This window comes from Chaetura pelagica, unplaced genomic scaffold, assembly GCF_000747805.2.
Source record: "Chaetura pelagica isolate M959 unplaced genomic scaffold, ChaPel_1.0 scaffold364, whole genome shotgun sequence".
Lineage (NCBI taxonomy): Eukaryota > Metazoa > Chordata > Aves > Apodiformes > Apodidae > Chaetura > Chaetura pelagica.
The window spans coordinates 2,992,346-3,015,596 of NW_009953089.1; the positions used below are offsets into that span (position 1 = coordinate 2,992,346).

Genomic DNA, 23,251 nt, shown 5'->3' on the forward strand with positions numbered 1-23,251 from the left:
ACCTTCCCTTCTGTTACCAAAAGGGGTTTTGTTAACCATTCAGAATTTAACCCCCCCCCCCCCCTTGATTTTGGTGAATAAATGGTGAGATTTTTAGAGACTGCAACTGCACAGAGCAGCCCCATCACAACCCAAAGCCTGATTTTGTTTTTAAACCAAAAAGAAAATTGAAACTGCTTGTAGAAAACAGAACCTGCCACCTCCATGATTACAATGGTGTCAGCATCTCTAGTATTTCTCCGAGTCAACTGCTGTCCAAGCTTCTGCCAATGTTTTGTTCTTTCTCCATTTAGAAAGATAAAATTGTTCTAGGCCTAGGAGGGAGGGTGACTCCCTTTCTACCACAAAGACCCAATCTATCAGTGCTGCATGGGGAAGCAACATGACATGGTTTTCTTCCATTGTGAATAAAGGTGCTACCAGGGAAGGTAAAGGACCACTACAGATGGGCCAAGACTGACAAAAGTAACCTGTTTGGTGCAGGCGTCCATCTTAGCCTCTGTTAACCCTTCCCCGTTTATGATCTTAGATGGCATTTGGAGGGGAGCAGGGCAGGAATAAGGACCTTCTTATTTAAATACCTCTAAAACCACAGAAAACCACTGAGATGTCCTGACAGACAGAGCAAGAGCACTTTAGGATGCATGTATTATGGAGACAAAACTCTCCTCCTGTCCCATGCAACTGTTTGGCCCCAAAACACGGGGTTATCCATAAAATGCATCATTGGGACACAAGGAATACACAATATCACTCAGATAAATCCACTGGCTTTTGCATGGCTTCCTTACATGGGCAAGAGGCCCCCGGGCACATAGGATGTGGTTAACACCGTAAAGTATAAATACAGAGAGGTCATCTCATATTTTGCATCCACAATACATTCACCCTCAAGATACACTTTCCCATCTGTGCTGTAGTCTTTATTTGATTAGTAGTTTTAGAGATATGCACTGCTGCACACATGACAACACTAGAAAGACCATAAAGAAGAAAAGGCTATGAAAAAGAAAGTGATGTGAGAGAGCAAGGCTGGAAATATGTGGTAAAAACTGGGAGAAAGTGTTAATATTAGTTGCAAATGGTGGATGACTTTTTTTTTTCCTTCTTTTATTTTATTGTGATGTTAGAAAGGTTCTCTTTCTAGAAACACATAGACCCAGCTCAAAGGCTGTTTTGAGGGTATGTGAAATGAGCTCCTACTCTACCCGATGCACTGGACACAGATGGCAGAGCCCACACCAAAGCGACCAAGGGTTTAGGTACCAGTTTGGCCCATCTCTAAATGCTACCCATGAAAGAAAAAACCTACAAAGGGGGTCCAAAGCAAGCACCGCGCAGCACAGGGAACACATCTCATGCAGAGTAATAGGAAAAGGCTGAATACACTTGAAAAAAAATTAAAGGAGAAACAGTCACAGATCAACAGATCTCCATGAGGAGCCCCTGCACAGAAAACTTCCAGTTAGTGAGTATCTTGGGCTAAAGCAAACACAACTCTTGACAACCTCAGGTCAAGGCTTCTCTGCAGAAAAGAGTTAGAGCAGAGTCTTCATACAGTAAAAGTTATTTTACACACATTTTTGCAAATACTTTCAGAAGATAAAAGCTCTCTCTCCAGTTTAGACAGAGGTCAGCTGAATCTAGATTACATTACACCATTCTGTTCTGGCACCAAAATACCTATTCTGGAAGAGCAGCTTCCAGCGACGAGGACAGTGTGAGGTAGCCTAGCAGCTGAGAACTGACAGAACTCAATGCACTGCCTCTGTACTAGATATTTCCCCCTTAAAATCTCTGCTGCCATGACTGCCCAGAACAGTGTTAGAAATGGCCTTTTCTACATCAATACCAGTAAAGGAGATGATGCTACCTTGACTTATGAGCAATGGCATTGCCAATGGGCAATGGCAGGAAATACCAGAGAAAAAAGGCTGGGAAAAAAGGGGGAAAGGCCACTTCTTGTTACATACACCTGGGTGCTCTAGGAATATTTGAGCTGGACAGGAAGCCTGCAATGTATTTTTGTCTGCAAACCACTACCTGCTCTGAGAGGTAGTGTGAAGATGGCCGGGGTACTTGTTCTGTCCTTCCTTTCCCCCTCCTTCTCTATTGCATGCCACAGACTAACAGGGAAGGAACACCTTTTTCCCCTACAAAGTGTAAGTGGGTGCTACCTCTGTCCCTTCTGGAGAAGATGGAAAGTGAAGAAAATAGCCTCTCTGAACACTTTCCCCCTTGCAATGACATTTGGCTCTAGAGAAGGCTGTACTGTGCATACGTGCAGAACCAGCAGAATTCTGCACACCTCTTTTGCAGCAGCACCTGGAAATGGGTGTCTGCCTAGCAGAAAGGGCTGTCTTCAGAAAGAACCTGGGATCACTTCTATTACGACAGGATATTAAGCGTGACACTACATGAACTTCAGTTTGCCCTTCTCTGAAGAAATGGATTTGGGAAGAGGTAGAATGGATAAAAAAAAATCCTGCTTTTTTAACAGTTTTCTCTCCATTTCATGTCTCACCATGTAAGTGCTATTGATTAAAACTTTCCAGCTACCCCATGTTCACTCCATAATGAGGATTGGAATAACCCTGATTTCCAAGGAGAAATTAATCAGTTTAAGCATTACTGCTTTAAATCAACTGGCTCAGTCCCATCATCAGGAGACATCTTTCATTCCACCTGCTTCTTTTCTGCATCAGCAAACAGCATCACTGGGGGATGGATCCCCGGCTGCTCTTCTGAGAGCAAACCCCAGCAAGGCATCCAGCTAGCAGGGAGAGACGGAGCTTCAAGGAGCATTTGGACTTGCCACTGGTGGCATTTTGCTCTTCAGGTTGGAATTTCTCCTGTTGCTTTTCTTAACTCAGTGCAGAACAGAACCCAGGAGGCAAGCACCTATCAGGCGGTGCTCACCCTGTTAAGCTATCAATGACATCAAGCAGGGCACGCTAACTACTCTTAACTCAACAGATCCCCACTCGCCTCCTTGCACGGCAGCCCTCAAACCTCCATCTCCCCTCCAGGCAGGTTGGAAGAAGCCCAGGACTCACCAAAGGTCGTCCCTGCCTCCGGCCTGCTGACCGAGGAGACGATGACGAAGCCGAACCCTTCGTTCTCCCCGCGGCGAATCTCCACGTCGTAGGGCTGGAGCACCGCGCTGACCACCCCGCTGCCCCCGCCGCCGCCGCTGCCGATGCCGCTGGTGCTGCCGCTGCCCGAGCTGACCGTGTTGAGGGAGTTCTGGCTGCCCTGAGGGGTCCGCTTCTCCTCCGTCAGCGAGGCTGGCTGGTTGCTGCTGTGGTGGGAAGAGGCTGGGGACGGGACTTCGTTCTCTGCCTTGGGAACTGGGGAGTCAGAAGAAGACTGGCTGAGCAAGCTGTGTCATCGGGTAATTGACAAGTGCCATCCGCTGAGAAAAAGGGAAACTAACCAGGCAAAGTTCTAATCTATAAGTGATGGCCAGAGTGACCAAAAGCTCTCTCTCCTTTTGGATGTCACCATCAATAGCTCTGTTTAGTGATGGTACTGATCAGACAAGCTCATCCTCTCTAGGGTCTCATCATGCAGCCAAAGCCTTTTGCTGACCAACTAGGGCAGCAGTAGGGTTGACCCAGCACGGTGCTGAGTGCTTGGATGCTCTGGCCTTTTAAACCGGGATTACATTATTTCAGAGGTGACTGCTCTAGATGTCTAATCACCACTTCAGCTATATACACGCAACTGTGTACATGTGCACAAGCTGTGAGGAGAGAGCAATATCAAACACCCACCACTCAACATCTCTGTATTTTTTAACACAATGCTATCAGTTGGGTAGCACTAATTGCCTTTGATTAATGTGATCTTAAGTAATAATAGCCACCCGTATTAAAGCAAAAAAAACTTGTGAATCAAGATTTCTGGATGGAAGAACCAGCAGCTATCATCTGTACAGGCTGGCACAGTCAGGAGGGAAAACATTAAACATTATTACCATTAATATTACTATTAAAAAAGTGTTTAACAGCAACTGAAGTTGGAAGTCATGTCAGTTTAAAATCTGATCAGCTACCACAAGGCTTGAAGGCATCTCAAAAAAAAATTGCTTTGTCCACACTTTGCTTGAGTCAGGGCCAGCCACACTTACTGTCAGTCCTGACAGATGTTTGCCTAATCTGCTGTTAAATATCTCCTCAGGCAATCTATTGGTTGCAATATCTAACTTAAATCTTCCCTCCTGCAACATAAGGCTATTATTTCTAGCTCTATCTAGCAGGCATATGGAGAACATATTATTCCTTTCTTCTTTGCAGCAGCCTCTTATAGTCTTGGGGAGCTTAACACCTCCTCCCCCTTCTCTGCTTTGGGCTAAACAATCCAAATTTGTTCAGTATTTCCTTGCAGACCATGTTTTCTAGAGCTGTCCTTATTCTCACTGGTCCTCTGGACTCCCTCCAGTTGGGCTCCCTCCAACTCAAACATGTTTTTCTTGAAGTGCAGGACCATATTGCAGCTAAGCCATCATCTGCTGGGAAATCAGAAGAGTTCCCCCCTGCCTACATCCCAGCACAGTGTTTTTCTTCACCTGAGTCAACCTCAGGTTAAAGCTTGTGGTCCACAAGAGCTTCCATTTCTGGTTACTCAGCCAGTTCTCCACAATCCATTTGAGCAGCTAAGAGCAGCATATTGCGCTTGTCTCTACTGAGTGGCTGCCTCCACTAATCAAGTCACTTGTCCAATTTGGTGAATCAAAATAAAGTTGAAAATCTTAAAAGCAACAAGAAAATGGATGCCAAACAAAACCTAAACCCATGATGCAAAGAGAAAGAACTTCAAAATATTCTTGGAAAGCAGTATCTGTCTGCTTTTATATACTCAAAGTAAGCACTAAATATAGAGTATTCTACATATTAAAAATACACGAGTATAAACTTTCCCTTATATAAATCTCAAGACCCTTTTAGGTCAACAATCTCTTTCTACAGGCATATAGGTGAGAGGAAGAATAAGGGACCAACATTCAGGAAGAGGCTTCTCTACCAAGTTATGCTGGAATTTAAAAGCCTGCAAATATAAGGTGAAAGAAAGGATCCTGAATAATTTATCCTAGAGTAAGTGTCCACATTTGAAATGACTCAGAAATAGCTTGGTTTGAAGTAACAAGCCCCTGAGTGAAATACCAAGGGTTTTTATCAAGATCTCATGAATCTAAAACTTTTATGGTAATTTCCAGCCTGGAGGCTGTAAAATTGGACAGAAAATCTACACACAAAAATAACCAAAATTCAGCAGTCCTTCCCCTTCCTCCCAAAGCTCATCTCCTAAAGCTTCTCTCACTTCAGCAGCTCTTTGTAAGGAAGGAGAGAGAGGCTATTAGAGGAAAGACATAACCCAGCATTTATTCCACAACAAGAAGAAGGAAAGAAATGAGAAATGAACATTTATTTAATATTGTGCAGGAGGATAAGAATACAGAGCTATTTCAGAGGTACTGTTTTAGTCTTAGCTGCTACTGTGAGCCTAATTTTCAACCTGAATGTTATCTGGTGCTCTTTAAGATACCAGAACATCCTGCTGATACCTAAACTTGAAAACCTGTATATGTCCTTTCTTTCGAACAAGTGAGTTAAACTGAATCTCACCCTTGAGCTCCCTAAAGGGACTCACAAGAAGAGGCAGCACCTCAGTGCTACTCCCCGTTATTATGCAGAAGGTCACATGCCATTTAGAAAGTTCAATCTCGTGGCTTCAAATTCTTTTCTATCAGGACATTTTGGTGTCACTAATCTGGGTTCCACCAGGCAGTGTTACTTCTGCTAGAACCAGAACCAATGATGCTCACAGTTTTGCATCCTGCAGTTAGTTGACTGCATGGCACCACCTCAGCTGAAGCTTCTCCTGTGCCTGGGACATTGGCCAGCACACCCTAATGTCCTCACTCACTCTCTGCCTTTGCCTCCCCTCCTGTGGACCCTTCAGCATCTTTTCTCTCACTCCCAGCTTAAGGGTGGGTAGTTAGGGAGCAGTGGGTAGTTGTTTTGGGCAGAAAAGAGAAGACACAAGCAGTCGGGCACAGTGCCTGCTGCTGCATGAGTCCACCTAAAAACACTATGTTGGAACTAAACAGTCCTCCTGTTTACCAGAAACCTTCAGGAAGCCTGGAGAAGCCAATTGAGATTGAGAGCTTCTTGACTGGAAGCAAAATATCTGAAATCTACTTGATCAAGTACAAGACAAGACTAAAAATAGCCAAAATAATAAGAGTAGCACCATATCCCCCGAGTCTTGCCAAGTATTACAAGGAGAAGCTTTTGTTCCTTAAACGGTTTGCTGAACAGATGGGAGTCAGGCAAGAAAACCCACCCCTGCAGAGTGACAGTGCAGCCTACCTGTGTAAACCACTTTGCGCCTGACGGTCAGATTGACATGACCTTGTTTGGCTGCCTGTTGCATAAGCTGGACGACAAGCTGGTGTGATTTCCCGACCACGGGTGTCCCATCCACGCAGATCAGCTCATCGCCCGACCTCAGGCGGCCGTCGGCGTCCGCAGCGCCCAGCGGGACAATGTGACCGATGTAAATCTGAGCAATTGGCACGAAGGGGAGAGAGGAAAGAAGGGAAGCAAGGGGGAAAAAAAAACAACAAGTGATAAATGAGAACCTGCTCCACAGCCAGCTGGAAGTGAGGGGCTTCCAACTAGACCCAATCTAGTCTGCTGGTCAGGAAAGTTGCTCCTGCGAAAGCAGCTCCATGTGAATACAGGCACAGTGTGAAACAGGGATACACTGACATCTTGTTTCTTTAGGTGATGGGTTTCCTTAGGAAATGGGTTCAGCCAGACACTGACTAGAGGGAAGATGGCTAAAGGCACTGAGGGGCCTGTCATGGAGGCTGAGATTGAGTTATCCTTTCAGTTGCCTCTAGGGTTTACAAGCTCCACACCACTCAACTACCCACCAACTCCAGTCTTAGTTTATCTTCAGGGAGCTCTGCAGAGTTACCCCAACGTGAGAGGAATTCATGACCTCTTGTTCCATAAATGAGCACAATAATTTTGGCAGGGAAATATGTGGAAATTTATGCTGCCACTATGGAGCTTTGACCTGTGCAGCACATTAAAACCATGTGTTTTTAGCCTGACACCATCCACAGGTACTGGATTTATGGTTAACAAGTTAAGAAAATTCAAGGACAGAACTGAGCAAATAGAAAATCAAAATACTTGCAAACCTGACCAGGACATCCTTTCCTCATCATCCAGGCAATTTCAAACCTGTATGTTTTCATTTGGGCTATCACAAAAACAGGAAATAGCAGAGGAAACCAATCCCATTTTAACTGCAGGAGCATTGGTGAGTTCTTTAGAGGGAAGGTGGAGAGGAGATGTGGGATGTAACTCTATAACCTACTAGTAATTTTAATAGAGATGCCACAGCACAGTTCTGCACATCTCCACATGCTACAGCCATGATTCTGGAAGATGACACAAGTACTCACAGGTTCTCCAGGCTCATTTCCACCTAGAATCCTAAATCCAAAACCGGTTTCCTTTCTCCATAGAAAGATATCCTGCTCTTGGTAATCTGGATCTGAAGGGAAAGAAGGAAAACTTTAGTTTTTAACCAAAATCCCAAACCTTTATACCCAAATCAAGTCTACTCTGATGTACATGTAGAGGGATCTGCTGCATAATTTTCTCTTCAGATGAGGCAGTCTTTAATTTTTACACATTAATAAGAACATGTATAGGTCTAAATATTAAAGAACTATTATTTAAATATCTGCTAACACTATAGAGTGGTTTCTACTTTCTAGGTGTTGAACTGTGACTTGCCTTTTGTTTATCACTATAATATTTTCTTCCATCAATATTAGCAACATTACCCAGTGCAACAGCCTCTTCCAAGTCATCAATAAATGTGTACAACAGAGAATCACTCTGCCAGAAACAATACAGCTGCCTCCTCTTTCATGGGAGACAAAAGAGCCACTTGTTATGACTTCTACTGTTTAATTAACTTTCACAAGCATAGTTTGCTATCTGTCTGCTGACGCTGACTTAAATATCTACGGGCCAGATCCCCAGTTGGTGTAAAACAAAAGGGCTGCTCCAAAAGCAAAGCATCTCTCCTGACTCTCACTTGCTCTTGCAGGGGCTCTGGAAAACCACTGAAGAGACAAAACCAGCTGGAAACATAAAAACCCCTCAACCTTACCTACTCATTAGTATGGAACACCAGCAAGGTTTTCACAATGAATATTACATACAGTGAAGTACTAACCTTGAAGTGCAGTCGAACAGTAATGTTTTCTATTAACTTATTCATGCTTGCTTTCATCCCTTTTTTAAAAATGCAAAACTAATTGCTAACATTAAATGATATCAGAAGACAACTTCAGGTTCATTTAATATTTATTGGATAGTATCCGTAACACTGACTAATTTTGTAATGATACCCTCCCAAAATTTATAATTGATGATTAAAAAAAAGCTGTCCCTTTACAAGTTAGCTAGATCTGCCTAGATCTTCAGTAAAGAAATCAAAGCATATTGTCCCAAAATGTAATTTAAATATGTGTATACTCAGTTATGGGTTGTAACACGATAATCTAGTTTTCTGTATCTACAAGCAGATAATCTGGTTGCTTCCCATTGACAGCAGTGTCAGACTGGGCCCTAATTGCATTTTATGCTGTTGGTGTCTGCTGTGCACAGGTTTGGGTCCAATCATCTGGTGCTTTTCAGAGTTGAGACTCCTGGCTAGCTCTGATGCTGTCCCTTTAGGGACTCAACAGCTTTAAAATATATTATCAATTTAAGATTGGGAAATGCTAAAAATTAAAAGAGCAGGTGAGTTCTAAGGCACAGATGTCTGCTTTGACATTTTCACTCAAACTGGTTAATAGCCACTGGTTTTATATGTTGTATTTTCACAATTTGATGACTTGCACCTATAAACTAAGTTTAAGACCTGTGCACATTATCTTACTGGACTAGAAGCTAATTTTTGTCCAGATACAAGTACAAAATAATCCAGTGATGAACATGCTGAAAGCCTGTGTGGCTCATCTGTCCAGGCAAGCTGGCTGAAGGCTGCTTGCCACCATACAGACGTGTGGCACCACAGCAGCATTTAGACAATGAATGAAGTGGTGGTTGTCACTGCCTTCAGGGAGGGGAGCGTGAAGAGCAGACACATGGGGAAGCATCTCTCCAACGCTCCGCAGGGATTTTTGGCAAAGCCAGGCCCCAGCCAATTCATAGCACATCTTGGACCTGTCAGAGGCAAAATGGCTTCTGCAGAGAGCTTCAGCATGGGCCCGTTTCCTCAGCATCTCTCAACACCTTCCCATTTGTCAACTCTCCAGTTTCACTGAATGATGCCTCATGTCCCTGGTTCAGGTACCAGGCAGCCAATTAACGGCCGCTGGAGACAATGGCCAGCCGAAGTATCACTGTGGTATCAAACCACTGCAACCAAGCCAGACTAGTCTATACCCCCAAAAAAGCAAACTCATTCATGTAATGCTCCCTCTGCTGGAAGGACTACAGAGATACAACAAACATACAGACAAGACACGTTTACACGGTGTGAGTATAAACCAAACAAAACTCCTTTTACCGCTTTTTGCACCAGTTCTGCAGTAGGGTGATTCACCAGTACAGCCCAGAAAAGCCCAGCCACCCTCTGTGCTTCCACACAGCTGAGGTGGGACTCCCTGAGGCTCTTCCCTGCTGGAGATTTACTTGAAGTTCTCCATTATTTGGTAGCGTTTCAGAGGGGTGACTTCCCATACTTTAAAAGGAAAATTTCCTGGTGGTTCTGAAGCTTCACCTGAATTAAACCAGACCGTTTGGAGAGTGGCTCAAAAGGGGTAAGAAGAGTTCTGCTCGGGTCATGAGGAGGAATGGAAGGAGAGGTGAGTGGCACAGCCCTGTCAACGAGCCACATGGGCAAACTCATGAATGAAAAGGGAACATGAAAACCCCCACGGGCACCTACAGGATCGGCCACTAGCCAGTACACAGACAAGGAGAGGACATGGCACCTTCATGGCTAACCTTGGTGCACGGCCCTGCCAGACTCCCTTGGTGATGAAGAGCCCCCCCAACCACAGAGCAGCAATGACACCAGAACAAGACACCACAAGACACAGATACATTCTCAGCACAGTCTTACATTCTCCAAAACTCGTGGAATTGATTTCTCTCTCTCTCTCACCCTTGCTCAGTCCAGTTGCAGGCGAAGGTGACATAGCTGTAATATTAATTTTACAATTTTGCAAAGCTTAATATGTCTGCTTTCTTGTTAGTTCATTTAATTCATTATGGATCAGTATGGATCATGTTAGGCTTTCATGCAGAAATTGCTAAGGTTAGAGCTACTATGGATTATGACATAGTTTCACATCTATTTGCACGTGCTTGTTTACATGTGGATATACAATGCATATATGAATTTATACATTTATGCACATGCATGCAGGTATATTTAAATAACTCTTATTTTTCTCCTCAGAGGAAAACTATCTTTGAGAACACCTTAAAAATACTTGTCTACAAAACATCATGACAGTTAGTTTTCCAAATGTGAATATCATCTAATGTTAAAAGAAATGCTAAATGCATGGTGATGAACAATGAACACAGTGCTTAATTAGAGGTCATTTAAATAAAAATTTCCTATACAAACTTTAACAATTATCTTACATGTTATACCTAAAAAATCTGCCCAGTGTAATATCATTTTCAACAAAAGATGGATTAAAAAATAATCAGTATGAGCTTGCATTAGTCACTAGCTCATCTGAGGCAGCAACACTTTCAATGACTCTTAGCTTGGCAAAGTACAAAAGTTTTAAGGCCCAGATTCAGCAAAATATATAAAGACAAGTCTGAAATTAAGAGTGAATAGTCTCACTGAAGCTGATGGAGCATTTCAGTGTTGAAAAGTCCTGTGATTTCTGCATAGATCTCAATAGATTCTGTATTTGCAGGGATATCCCACTGTAGGAGAACTTCAGTTTCTCTGTCTTTTCCTTTTAATCAACCTTTCTGGTAGCATGAAAAGCTTTCAAAGGATGGCTTCAGCATGTTCCTGACAAGATGACCAAGTTGTGCCACTGAGGTTTGGGGAAGACAGGGGAGCCACGGACCAGGCTGGTGCCAGATGAACACCAGCCAAGTCTGCCCATGACCCAGGTCCGTGACAGCTTGGCAGCCCCTGCTGCTTCACAACGGGCTGCAAGAACTACAGGCATCTTAGTAAGACATTCTCTAAGGGCAGGGACACATCTGTCTGCCCAAGTGAATGACTGTAACTGTTTGTCTCCCATTAATATAATAAAAGGACGTAACCCTACCAAGGGGCTTTTCTTAACTATCACCTTTAAAGTCAGACTGATCAGAAGGCAAATGGAATTTCCTGAGACAGTTTTTCTTTTCTATTTGAAGGAGAATGTATCTAATGCTGGATATCACTGTGCAAATATTTTTAATTCTGTGTAGTTGCTGATGACTGAACTGGGGTCAAGACTTGTTTGTATTCTTTTAATTACATTTGGGGAGAGAAAATCCCAACAAATAAGCGATGGGCCTGAAAATAAAATTCAAATGTTAAGGATAACTTAGAATATTTTAAAAGCTTTAAAAATTATCTACCGTGGACTGCTTTACTTTTAATTAAATGCTTAAGCCCTTCAAAGGGATTCATTAACACATCTGCAATTCAGATTAATTCATTTTGTTACTGCTGTTTTGACAGATGGCCATATGTAGGATATGGTTTTTTGCAAAGCAATCAAGCCATGTGAGGAAAATTTCACAACAGATTGCATTCATCTTTAGGGAAGTTTGATAAGACATTGAAAAATAAAAAGCATATTATAAGAATATATTTTCAATCGAACAACAATGCAGGATTTCAGGATTGTGGCTCTCTGAGACACCATTCAGTTGCTGCTTCTCGGAGTGCTCTGCACGTATGTCATTCCTGGAACTGCTTCATGGTTTAAACCTTTTGGGTTTGTCCTTCTCTCTGATTCATACGAACACAACTCCCACCAGCAGCAACGAGCTGCCCACAAAGAGGAGCTCAGGCAGCTAAAACACAGCACCAGCAAAGAGTGAATTTATCACTACCAAATGATTTGTTTTCTGATTCCCTCAGCACAAAGCTGGCTGTTCTCAAAAGTCCCAATCTAGCAAAGAATCGCGACTCTAGGCCAGACTGCAGCAGAGCATTTGAGCTCAGCCTGAAAGCATCCAAGTCCCTTTGGGTTGGCAGCTTCAAAATAAGCTTCCTTGGACTGGAGCCCAAGCACTCAGCACCTTGCAGGTCTGATCCCCTCTTCCAGGGGAGCTGCCTGTGAAGGAACTGTAGCCTGTATCTGTCAAACAGCAGTGCAGTGCTCATCTGTTGCCACTCAGCCAGAGTCCAGACAGAGTTATGGAGTCATTGCTTAGCTTTGCATTATTAATTCTAGCTTAATTTGTCATCTTTTTTCTTTCCTTCCCTCAAACAGGCACTGCCTGTGGCTCTCCTCCACAGAGTCTGAATACTTCCTGCTATTAAGATGCATTGGGTATATATAAAACTCCCTGCTTTTACAAAATTAGGGGTTACCTGGCACTTTTGAACCAAATTCTTCTACCAAGGGCTTCAGTGAGACAAATTTTGGGTTTTTTTATGAAATCCAAAAGATTTTTTAATAAGAACCAAAGAGTACTCAAAGAAAGGAAGAATGCATTTTACCAATTCTGAAAAATTAAAATGTTCCCTGTGTGCTTTCCATGTCTACATCATTATTATTAATGGTCATAACAGTGGGATGCACTTCCAGTGAAAAAGGCAGTAGGTGCTTATTATAGATTCAGTACTTCTTAGAAACATCCTGCAGACTGTGTATTCATATACTGAATGAAACCTCTTTATATCATTATTTTTAGATGAAAAAAATATTCTGTCTGGGCTGGGGCTAATGAATTCAACTTTTTGTGTCAACTGCACTTGAAAAATTGCACTATGTTCTCTTTATATTCAATGATTTCACAAATGGGACAAAATAAAACACGGAAGATGATAGAATGCTCTAAAATTCTCTTTTTTTAAGCTTCATCATATACTTCAACCCAAAAGTTTGTTGCTGTTTTTCAGTCCACTTGTCAGGGATTCAAAACCGTGCCCCTCAAAAGAGTATTTTATAGTCCTTTTGAGTTTTATCACAATTTAAGGCCATGAATCAACAGAGAGCAAGCCCTGGACTGGGCAGGAGAGCTCGGTGAGTTGAGCTGGAGCTCCTTGGGCAGGGGGCTTCTAGGAGAGACCAAGTGTCCCATTTGCAGGTTGCATCAGCCAATCTCAGCACTGCTACTAAGGGGGCATCCTCCATCCTCCTGCTGTACATTAGATGTTGATGTAAGATTGGCTCATACCATTACCAGAAAATTGCAGTCACACCTAGTACCCAAAGCTATGGATGCCATGGCAGAGGAGATGCCAAAAAGCCAAAGGGAATAGGTGCTCAGGTAAAGAAAAGAGCAATGATATGACTGTATCACAGCCAGCCAAAGGAGGCACTGGAGTTCAACTGAACTGCATCTGGATAAAAAGACTAAGAACAGCACATGTGGAGCAGATAGACAGTGAAACTGGAGGTCCAGAGAACACCTTCTCACAGTCTGTGGTGCTCCATGTCAGCAGAATTCCACATGAGAGGCCCAAGAGCCAAAGAGCTGATGCTTGGGAAACACTGGGAAGTGAGTCTCAAAGGGACGGTTCACGTTCATCATAGAGCAGCCACCAACTGCTCCTTTTTCATGCAGACCAAATACAGGGAAAAAACATGGAGGCTCACCCCAAGCTGGCAGAGCAGAAGAGGTGCTGGACTTCAGTTGTGAACAACAGTCTCCCTTTATGAGACTTGTGAGAGGAAAGCCAGGTGAGAGCTTGTTGAGGGAAGGACAAGAAGGTGACCACTAACCTCTTAATAAAACTACCAGTGTCACTTTGGGATCAAACCGCAAGAGGAGATAGAGAATGTCCAACTACCCTTTTCACTTAGACTATATCTTTCCTGTTTTAATTCACCTTTCATTAGGCACACCAAGGCCATGTCACTAGGTAAGAGTACAGGTTAATCTCTAGGGAATGTTTCGCTCCAGGTTAGGGTCAAGAAATCCACAGGCTCTTCAACACTGGCAGCAGCACATGCTTACAAGGAGACATGACCATATCACACTTCTGCCACTCTCCAAAACCCCTCTATCTGCAAAAAACAAGAAAACTTAGAAAACACCTTCCTGGGAAAAAGCAATGGGATGAAAAGGTGGTAGAAAAGCACTGACGTTCAAACAGGGAGGTCTCATCTGGTAGAAGAGGCAGAGGATAAAGACTGAAGCAATAGAAGAGGTCCAATCCCACTACAGAGATGCTGGACCATGGAAAAGGGAAACAGGGAAGCTGAAGAGGTGTAGCAGAACCCAGTCTAGCAAAAGGCCCAAGCAAAGAGGACTGTGGCACAGGGAGAGATGGAGTGTGGGACACCAGCAGGTCAAGAGACAGTGAAAAGACCTCTGGAAGGGCTCTAATTACAGACAAGGATAAAACCTCTCAAGATACCTGTGGCCATCTAGGAGAGAGGGAGGGTTTGGAACGTGGTATTGGAAGTGGACACAGAAGGGTGACTGCCTGCCTGTGCACTTCAGGACTTCTCCAGCTCAGCCTCGGGTTTTACTGGGAAAGATAGGCAGGAGTTAAAGCTGCTAAGCTGATACTAATGCCTAATTAGTATGAGTTAAACAGTTGATTAGAAATTAGCTAAATAGCTGCAGGGGGTCAGAGGCAATGCCAGCACAGTGCCTATGGGAATCATGTGAGCAGAGTAGAGGCAATGCCAGTGCCATGGGACAGCCTCAGCCTTGTCCATCTGGGCGAGAGATGGAGCAGCTCTGCCCAGAGCTCTGCAGGGCTGAAAAGTCATGGTTCCTCAGCTCTTGCCCAATTTTCCTATTTCAATGAGACACACGTGCAAGTTCTGCCAGTGCGTTTCTCCGCAGACCAGCATGATCTGGCCCCAGAGCCCACAGAGTCAGAACACCTAATCCTAGGGAAGGGAAGCAGCAAACAGAAGCTGAGACACCTACAAACTGCATTGCTGAGACATTCAATCTGAAGAGATGCATCTTCAGCCAAGAAACCGTGACTCATGTTTTAATTTTTCCAGGACATAAGATTTCAAAATGATTCATTTGGTCAGGAAAAAAACAGTCCTACCATTTCTCATCCTGAGCTAATGTTCACTTCACATAGGTTTTACCAATTTCCAGTTAGCAGAATAAAATAAAACTCCAGGTGATACTCTCAAAGCACCAAGACTTTGAAGCTCCGTTTTCTGTTACTAAAGTATTGCTTTTAAAAAGGAACTTAATACTCTCTTCCTTTAAGAAGCTTTTACAGATTCAATCATCTTTAGCAGTGCAATTAAAGCAAAGCCAGTGTGTTTATTTTTTTTTGCAGAGAAGAAACTGATTGAAATCATATTTAAAGTCTTGAGGCACAGTGAAAACCCTGCTGAATTATTAGCCAAGAGTGCAGATGATTAATTGCCATAAAAGCCACTTACAATATGTATTTGATATCTGTATTGTTAAAGTGTCCACTCTGGTCAAAGTAATACAGCTCAGCTAGACTTTTCTCCTCCCCAGATGGAGAGCAGAAAGCATCTGATATGAATTTTAGCAAACTAAATACTTCCCCTCCTAACTGAAATTCCTATGCATATGAGATGATGAGTCTTAACCTCAAAGAAGAGTTTAGGATCCAAATAACAAAGTTGTAAATTCTCCTTCAGCTTAATTTACAAGCAAAATAAATTAAAAAAAAAAAATAGCAGAGAAGATGGCCTTTAATTTTAAAGGCATTTTTCTTATTAAGCTTTGACCTGTCTCTAGAGATGATCTAAATTCATTCCCCAGCAGAGAGGAAACTGCACCTCTATCAAGCAGACACCATAGACAGCAAATGAAGAAGCCAAAGCCTCACACTTCCAACATCAATCCAACCGACTCGATTCATCGCAAAGAAAACGTCCGGAGAGCAGCTGCCAGAGCCGTAGCCTTAGCAACCACACCTGCTTCATACTCACGTCGGCTTTCATACATGCTCCTGGACTGGGCCCAGATTTTGAATGGATCTGGCTTTTTCTGCCCAGCAGCGTCGGGTTGATCGGCAGCCGGCGGCTCCGCGGCCGTGTATTCCGGCAGGAGCTGCGCGCTGTGCGCGGGGGACGCCGTGTGCCCGCTGCGGTGGCTGGAGACGCTGTGCTGGGAGCTGTTTTGGCTGTCTTTCCTTTCAAGTGGTTGCTGTAAGGAAGGCAGCGAGTGGAAAGAGAGGGAACAGACGGTTATTGGGCTTTGAGTGGGTGTTTTCCATCAATTTTTCCTCTCTTTTTTGATCAGGGTTTCTGCATGCACACAAGTCAATACATAAATCAGAGGGTTGCTGCCACCAGTTAATCCTGGCTATGCTTAAATTCCCCAAGGGCAGATTTTGATTGGCAGACTGACAGAAAGAGATATGCAAAACAAAGTCATTTATCATTCAAATAAAAAGAGGCAGTTCCCCATCTCTCATATAAAACAAAACTAAACCTCTTTATGGGTTACTAGTGTCAGTGCACTCATTTCTTCCTGCATGAAGGCAGAAAAACTCAACAACTTTCTACTCAGGTAACATTAGGGTCTAACTTGAGCCTGCAAGAAAAAGGAAAAACTACCAGTTGCCACTGTGAAAACTCCAACTGTCCCTCTAAACCAGATGCAAGTGCAGCCCTCACTTTTTCTCCGCAGCTCTTGCAACCACCAGATCACAAGTGGGTGGACAACAGAGCACCACTTTCATGTCTCTGCTTCCCAGAGCACTCACAGGATTACAACAGACCTTCGCAAATGTGAAAATGTCTATTTGCAGTTTGATTTCCTTGTTTTAACGGAGCATATTAAAACAGGAAAAAAATACATCCACCTCAATTCAAGGCTTATTAAAAAGCAGTAACATGACGAGCTCTGTCTGCTCAATATTTAGCTAAGCAGGGTACATAATTCTTACCTCAAATTCACAACAGTGTGCTCAGATGAAGCATAAGTCACATTTGCATTGCTAGGATTTGTGCTACTCAACATGCAGCAAAATCCTCCCTCAACGAGAGCTCCCCAAACTGTACAGCAAATGCTTTTTAATGCTCTTTTCAGATGACCTTGGTTGGCATCAAGGTCGAGTTCAATCTCCCACCTGCTCTAGCACAGGGAGCTGGCACGTTCCTGGGGCTGCTGTGACACGGAGGGTGCCTGGAAAGAGCATCCTACAGGTTGTTTTTACAACATCCACAACTTTCTGGGTAAAAAGGGTCAGCCACTCAGACCAAAAAGCCTCAGATGAACACATTAAGCCTCCTGCTGGCATGGGGGACCCGAAAACATTGCAATGGGAGGCTCTGCTTTCAGGGACTTCTCCATAGAAAACGAAGCAGCAGGGGATGGGAGAAAAACCAGTGGCAAACAAAAAGGAGATCAGCATGGAGGGCTGAGGTGGCCGCAGATCTGGGTACCCCTTCCTTTATTCTGGCTGCCACAAAACTGCAGGCAGCCAACAATGCATCATAGCAGGGCTGAATTAGTCACAGAGAAGGAAGTCACCAGAGAAAAGCAGCCTCTTTTTGAGTCTAAATAATAATGTTTTCTGGGGTTTGTTTTTGTTTTTAAGTTGCATGTATTTTTAGGTTTACACTGAGGGAAAAAAACAGCTCCCAGAGTCTAAATGACTTTGACCTCACAGCCTTACATTCCAGTTGTTGATCCACCACCAGCATTTTTTTAAATGATACCTTGATTGACTAGAATGTGAAATTGCCTTTGTCCTTTAAAGCAATTCTGAAGAAAGTGTACCTGCTGTGATTACTCATCTGCAGACTCTCAAATACAAATATCTGAAACTATTTCAAACATTTTTAGCTTTTTAAGTGGTAAAAGAAGCTAATTCACATGCAGCCCTTCAGATTTTAAATTAAGCCATTTTAAAACATCTATGCTGTGGATAATCACTCCTTTGTAACTTGAAAAATAAAGAAAAGAAAAAAACACTTTATGACTCTCTGTCCAGCCATCTGGATTGTTCTGTTTATTTGGCCAAACTAAAATAACTACAAGCATCCTGTGAAACTTGAGGGCAATCTCACTGGAAAGAGCTGGTTTACAGAAGTTGGAGTAAAGGGACTAAAATGTGAAGCTTCATTCAGCCTTTAAGGAATTGTTCAGAACTCTCCAAAAACTTTCTGATTTAAAAAGTTTGAACATTAAAAAGAGCTCTCACTTCATGATATGAAAGATCTAAATATTGAACAAACTACAAATTCTGTTTCATATTTGGGTTGCAAATGGAAGTGTCCGGGTATCTCAAGTAAAACCACCTCTAATTAAACTTGAGTTGTAATTGCAAATACACAGACATTTTGGAAGGAAAAAAAAACCAAAAAACTTCTTCAGAGGGACAGTTGTTAATGCAAACCATAAATCCTGCAAAAAGCCTGAAACATCTCTCTTTAGGAGTTGAAGAGGGAACAGACAACCCTGGAAATAATAAATATATGCAATTAAATTAATTCAAGACAACATTAATCAACTTTCACGTGATCAGATGAGGCCAAAAAGGTTTGAGGCCAAACGTCTTGCCACATGCTGAGCAACTTCAGCACATCAGCAGCAGCAGAACTTGCTGGGGTCTGACAGCCCTGCTCACTCCTGTGCTCCTGCAGTGGGGACTGCCCAGGTGAAGGTTGCACCTTAGTGCAAAGGTGGAGCTTGTCCAAGAGAGATGAGTTGATGACATGCCAAAGAAAAGATGGCTTTCTCTATCTCCTGCCTCATTCCTAGCTTTGGGACCAATGCTCCTGGGTCTGGATTTGACAGTCCAGCTCACTCAGCTCACACATGGGCAGGAAAACAGCTCAATGAGGCCCAGGTGGGCATGGGGCTGTTTGGTGACAGATCACTGCAGTGCAGGCAGTTCAGACCTCACCTGAGGTGTTCATCATGTTTGTCAGTGCAAAGTAAAGTAGATCAGCAGAACTGACTTCTGACAGTAGCTACAAGAGCACGGGGCACTGATCTGCCCAAGTCAGCAAAAGGATCCCTCCTTTTGCTTATGGTCTTCTGCAGAGATGGTAATAAGCATAAACAGCTTGCCAGAAAGACTCTTGACAAAAAAACCCTAGCAATAATGATTATGCTACCTCGAGCCCATTTAGGGAGACAATGCCATTAAATAGAGGTGATGGGAAAACCAAGCTGTATTTACAGCCATGCCAAAATAAGTTTGTGGAAGGCTGGATCTTCTAATGCCCTACCCAAGCTCCCAGGACTGACATGGGTGGCCTGTGCCAGCTTCCCTGTACCTTTGCTGCAACTGTTTGGTGCTCATGCTGAAAAACCTAAGGTGAAGAAAATATAACATTGGGAAGAAAGTGTTTTCTAGCTGCCCTTTTCCCACTGCCTGAGGTTGACAGAACATCAGCCTGGCTCAGATTTCCAGGTGCAGTTGTGGGGGCAACTGCTGCAGAACAGGGGGCAGCAGTGGTCAGGGGCTGGGCAGACATCAGCCTTCCAGGATTCCTTCTCCCCACTGTGCAATCCCATTTTCAGCCAAAGGCTCTGCATTTGCCAACTTGAGAAGAAGCTTCTCCCTGAGTGAGCCCACAGTGAGCACCACATCACCCCCTGACTGCAGGGAGAGGAGAAAACAGCAAAGATGATGGGAGCCAGCGAGCTTGAAGCTGTTGTCTTTCAAAAGGAAACAGGAGGAAAACTGCTTTAAAAAGTCTCCTGGTGCCTGGAAAATGCTACAAATACCCATGAAGCAGCGACCAGTTTGTCATTCATGCTAAATGAAAAGAGTAATTCCATGTTAGTTTGTAGAATGACTGCTAAAACTGCCAAGGCCCATGGCCCGGCTGAGAGGTGGCTGCAGGCAGCAATGGGACACTAATTATTAGCAGCAACTGTGTCTGTGTCAGGCAGAAAGGAATCCAGAGCAGAAGAGGTGATGGTGGCAGGGAGCAGGTCCTGTGGTATGGATGGACAGCACAGCTTTTTGGCACGGGATTCTGCAGGCCAAAAACTGCAAGAAGGAAGAGTTGCTGTGGTTTCCTCCCACTGCATTTCAAGGTGTTGGGAGGGAAAAATAGGGAGGTGTTGTACAAACGCTCCTGCTGAGGAACCAATTTCTCCTCCTGAGAGAAACGGGACATCAGCAGAGCCCCAGGTGCTGCCCATTTCAGCTGAAATAGGTGGCAAGTCTCTTGTCAGGGACAGGCTGTACATAGAATTTGCATTTTTGGCCCCAGTTCAGCTATGCTGATAATGTATTATTTCTACCCAAAAGACAAGACAAGATTTTTGGAAGAGCTTAGCACTTCCTTCCCCCTGCAGTGATCCCATCTTCTGATCATCTAGCTGCAGATTTTGTGCTCTAGAGCATTTTGGAGAAGCTGGTCCCGGCAGTAACAGCAAAGCAAGCTGGAAATGGGAATCTTTGCCCCCTTGTGGAGCATATTGAGGCAAGCAAGAAGGAAGGAAAAAAGAAAAAGGAAAAAAAAAAAAGAAGTTAGTTTTCATCCATGTTATACCAGGATAATTGCACAGGAAATTGCTACACTAGAGAACTTGTATGCTGAAAATGTATATCCCCAGACAGCTGATACAAAAATATTCTCCATTTTCATCTAAAAAAGAATCAATGGGAAACTAAAAACAAACAAGCAGCACAGAGAGTTGCTGTGAGTGTGTCCTTGCTGGGGGGTGAAGGTGAAAGAACTTGGGAGTGCCCAGTCCCATGTATGGCTGGAAACTTTATTTTACTGATGTGGCTCTTTCACAAAGGTTGAAAAACTCTCCTTCAAAACGGAGCAAAAGAGCAAAGCCCATCAGAAGATGCACACAGGCTGAAAACACAGCTCAGGAAAACTAAGGTCGAGGCAGAAAAATATTCCCAAACTATCACAGTTCCATTGCTAACAAACCTCTCCAGGAGGCTAAAACACCTCCTCCCTGCTGGGAGGTATCCAGCAGGGTGAAGTTGGCCTTTTGGGAATATGGGATTGGTGGATAGCTAAAAATAGGGTTTATCTGAGAAAGAAACAGCCATTGGCAGTATGTTGGGAGCATGTCTGGGCTTTGGGAAAGGTTAGGAAGTAACAAGAGAGGGCTTGTCACTGCGCTGAGTGAAGCGGAAGAGGATGGAGACCTGAGCTCGTGTCTTCACCGATGCAGAAGGAACAAAGAATGAGCATAAGTTAAGGCTGTGCCAACTGCTCCCAACCTGGGTGTATGCTGTCCTCTAACTGCAGAGAATTTATTAATCAGGGAATGCTGGAAAATATTCTCCCTGTGTGTGGCCAAAGGAGCAGGGGAATTGGTAACACAGGGCTGGGGACATGCCCCAGGCACACCACTCAGCTGGCAGCACCCACATTCACCCAGCACCTGCAAGTGCAGCAAATCAGCCCTGGGAAATGCCAGGCAGGGTGCAGAGATGGCATTTCAGCTGGGGAATGTGCCAGTGGGGCAGGCCTGGCTCTCCTCTTCCAGGACAAGAGCAAGTGGGAATCTTCATGGACAAGAGGGCCAGGTTCCCCCCACCCTGCAGGTGAGCAGAAGCCCTGCAACTAACCTGAGGAAGAAAGGTGTTCAGCAACACCGCTGCTTTTATTTCACACAAGCTCTTGTGTTGGTGTAAATCCATCCCAGACAATCCAAAGACAGTTTCCTCCTGTGCATGGGGGTGCCTCTAGGTACTTTGCTCCAGGTTTCAGTGCTCAGTCCACGCACATCACCCATGCCTGGGAACGAAGGATGTGCCTGCTCTGCCCCTCTGAGGAGCCTTCGCTCATTAAAGCTGCCACACAATGCGGCAGAGTAAAACACCCCTACTAATTGCTGATGGAAGTGATGCCGGTGTGGAGGCAGGGGGAACAGCAGGCTCTGCTTCTTCTGAATCCTACACTTCAGAGTAAACAGCACTGCCTAGGGCTGTAGTAACAATTACTGGAGGGACCCTAAGGCAAAGTGAAAGGGGTTTGGGAGAGGCACATGAGGGAATGGAGCTGCTTTCCCAAGGCTGACCACCTCCTCAAACCAAAGAGCAGGGAGGAATCTGCTGTTGCAGGGCTACACCTGTTTGCAAGCAGCCCCTTTGTTCACAGTGGCAGGATTATACTGGCATGGATTTAGATGCTGCTCAGATCTTCACGGTGCATTGCTGCTGACCAGAGAGGCTCCTGGCACGGGAGGATCCTGCTGTACCTGATGCCGACTGTACGTGTGGCAAAGCAGGAGCCTCCACCCGGGGACCTCCGCGCGCGGAAGAGACCGAGACTCCTCGACTGGAGCCGGTTTAATGACAGAAGTGAAGAGTTTGGATGGAGTGGGGCCACTCCTGCTCTGACTGGGAGAAAAAAAATAAAACCCAGGCAGAGAGAAGAAACATGCCAGGCACGTCTGTGTTCTACACACTGGCTTCTGTTTAACGGAGGGTTGAAATAATGACAGCGGCGAGCGTGCGAGGTCTGACGTGCCTGGGCTCCGGGAGGCAGCGCGGCCCGCGCTCCTGCCTCTCAACACTAATGTGAGCTGACAATGGTAGAGCCCTGGCCTCACGTGACTTTTATCAGCGCTGCCCTGAGCCATCAGAATCACATTAATTATTTCAGGGCTTTCTTTTTTGGATGAACGGAAAAGTCGTATTAAAGGCAGGAGCCTTCTGCTCAGCCCCTTCACAAACCTCCTGCCCAGGTTTGCGGCGAGGTGGGTTGTGCCCGGCTGCAGCTTTTGGCTCCCACCGGGGACTGTTGGTGAAGTTTTGCACCATCTTCCAACAGCAAAGACCTTACTTGCTCTGCTTCCCAAAAGCTACTGGGAGATAAATCTCTTTTCCTCCTCCCTCTCAACAGATAACTGTCAACTTTCAGCCTTTAAGTATTCCATTTCCTTTAAAAATAAAACGTCTTTTTGCTGTTGTAGAACAAAAGCATGTTAATTTCTTCCAGAATATCATGCCCAGAGCTTTAATGATGCTTCACTGCTATTAACTAACATACCATCCAGGTAACAGCTTTACATGGAAATAGGATCAGAAGGACCAAGAAAATACTATTCTGTTGGGTGGTTTTAAACAGTACAGAATCTCACACCTGCAGCACAATCTTGCTCAGCAG

At 44.2% G+C, this 23,251-nt stretch overlaps 1 protein-coding gene across 1 annotated transcript in view; it reads right to left on the reverse strand.

Annotated features, from left to right (window-relative positions):
* The window catches only part of MAGI1 (membrane associated guanylate kinase, WW and PDZ domain containing 1), a 301,318-nt gene that overhangs the window by 13,436 nt on the left and 264,631 nt on the right, over positions 1–23,251 (reverse strand). Inside the window, 4 exon segments of the mRNA XM_009997017.1 lie at positions 3,057–3,350; positions 6,375–6,567; positions 7,484–7,575; positions 16,133–16,349. Of these exon segments, the coding sequence (XP_009995319.1) occupies positions 3,057–3,350; positions 6,375–6,567; positions 7,484–7,575; positions 16,133–16,349 (796 nt within the window).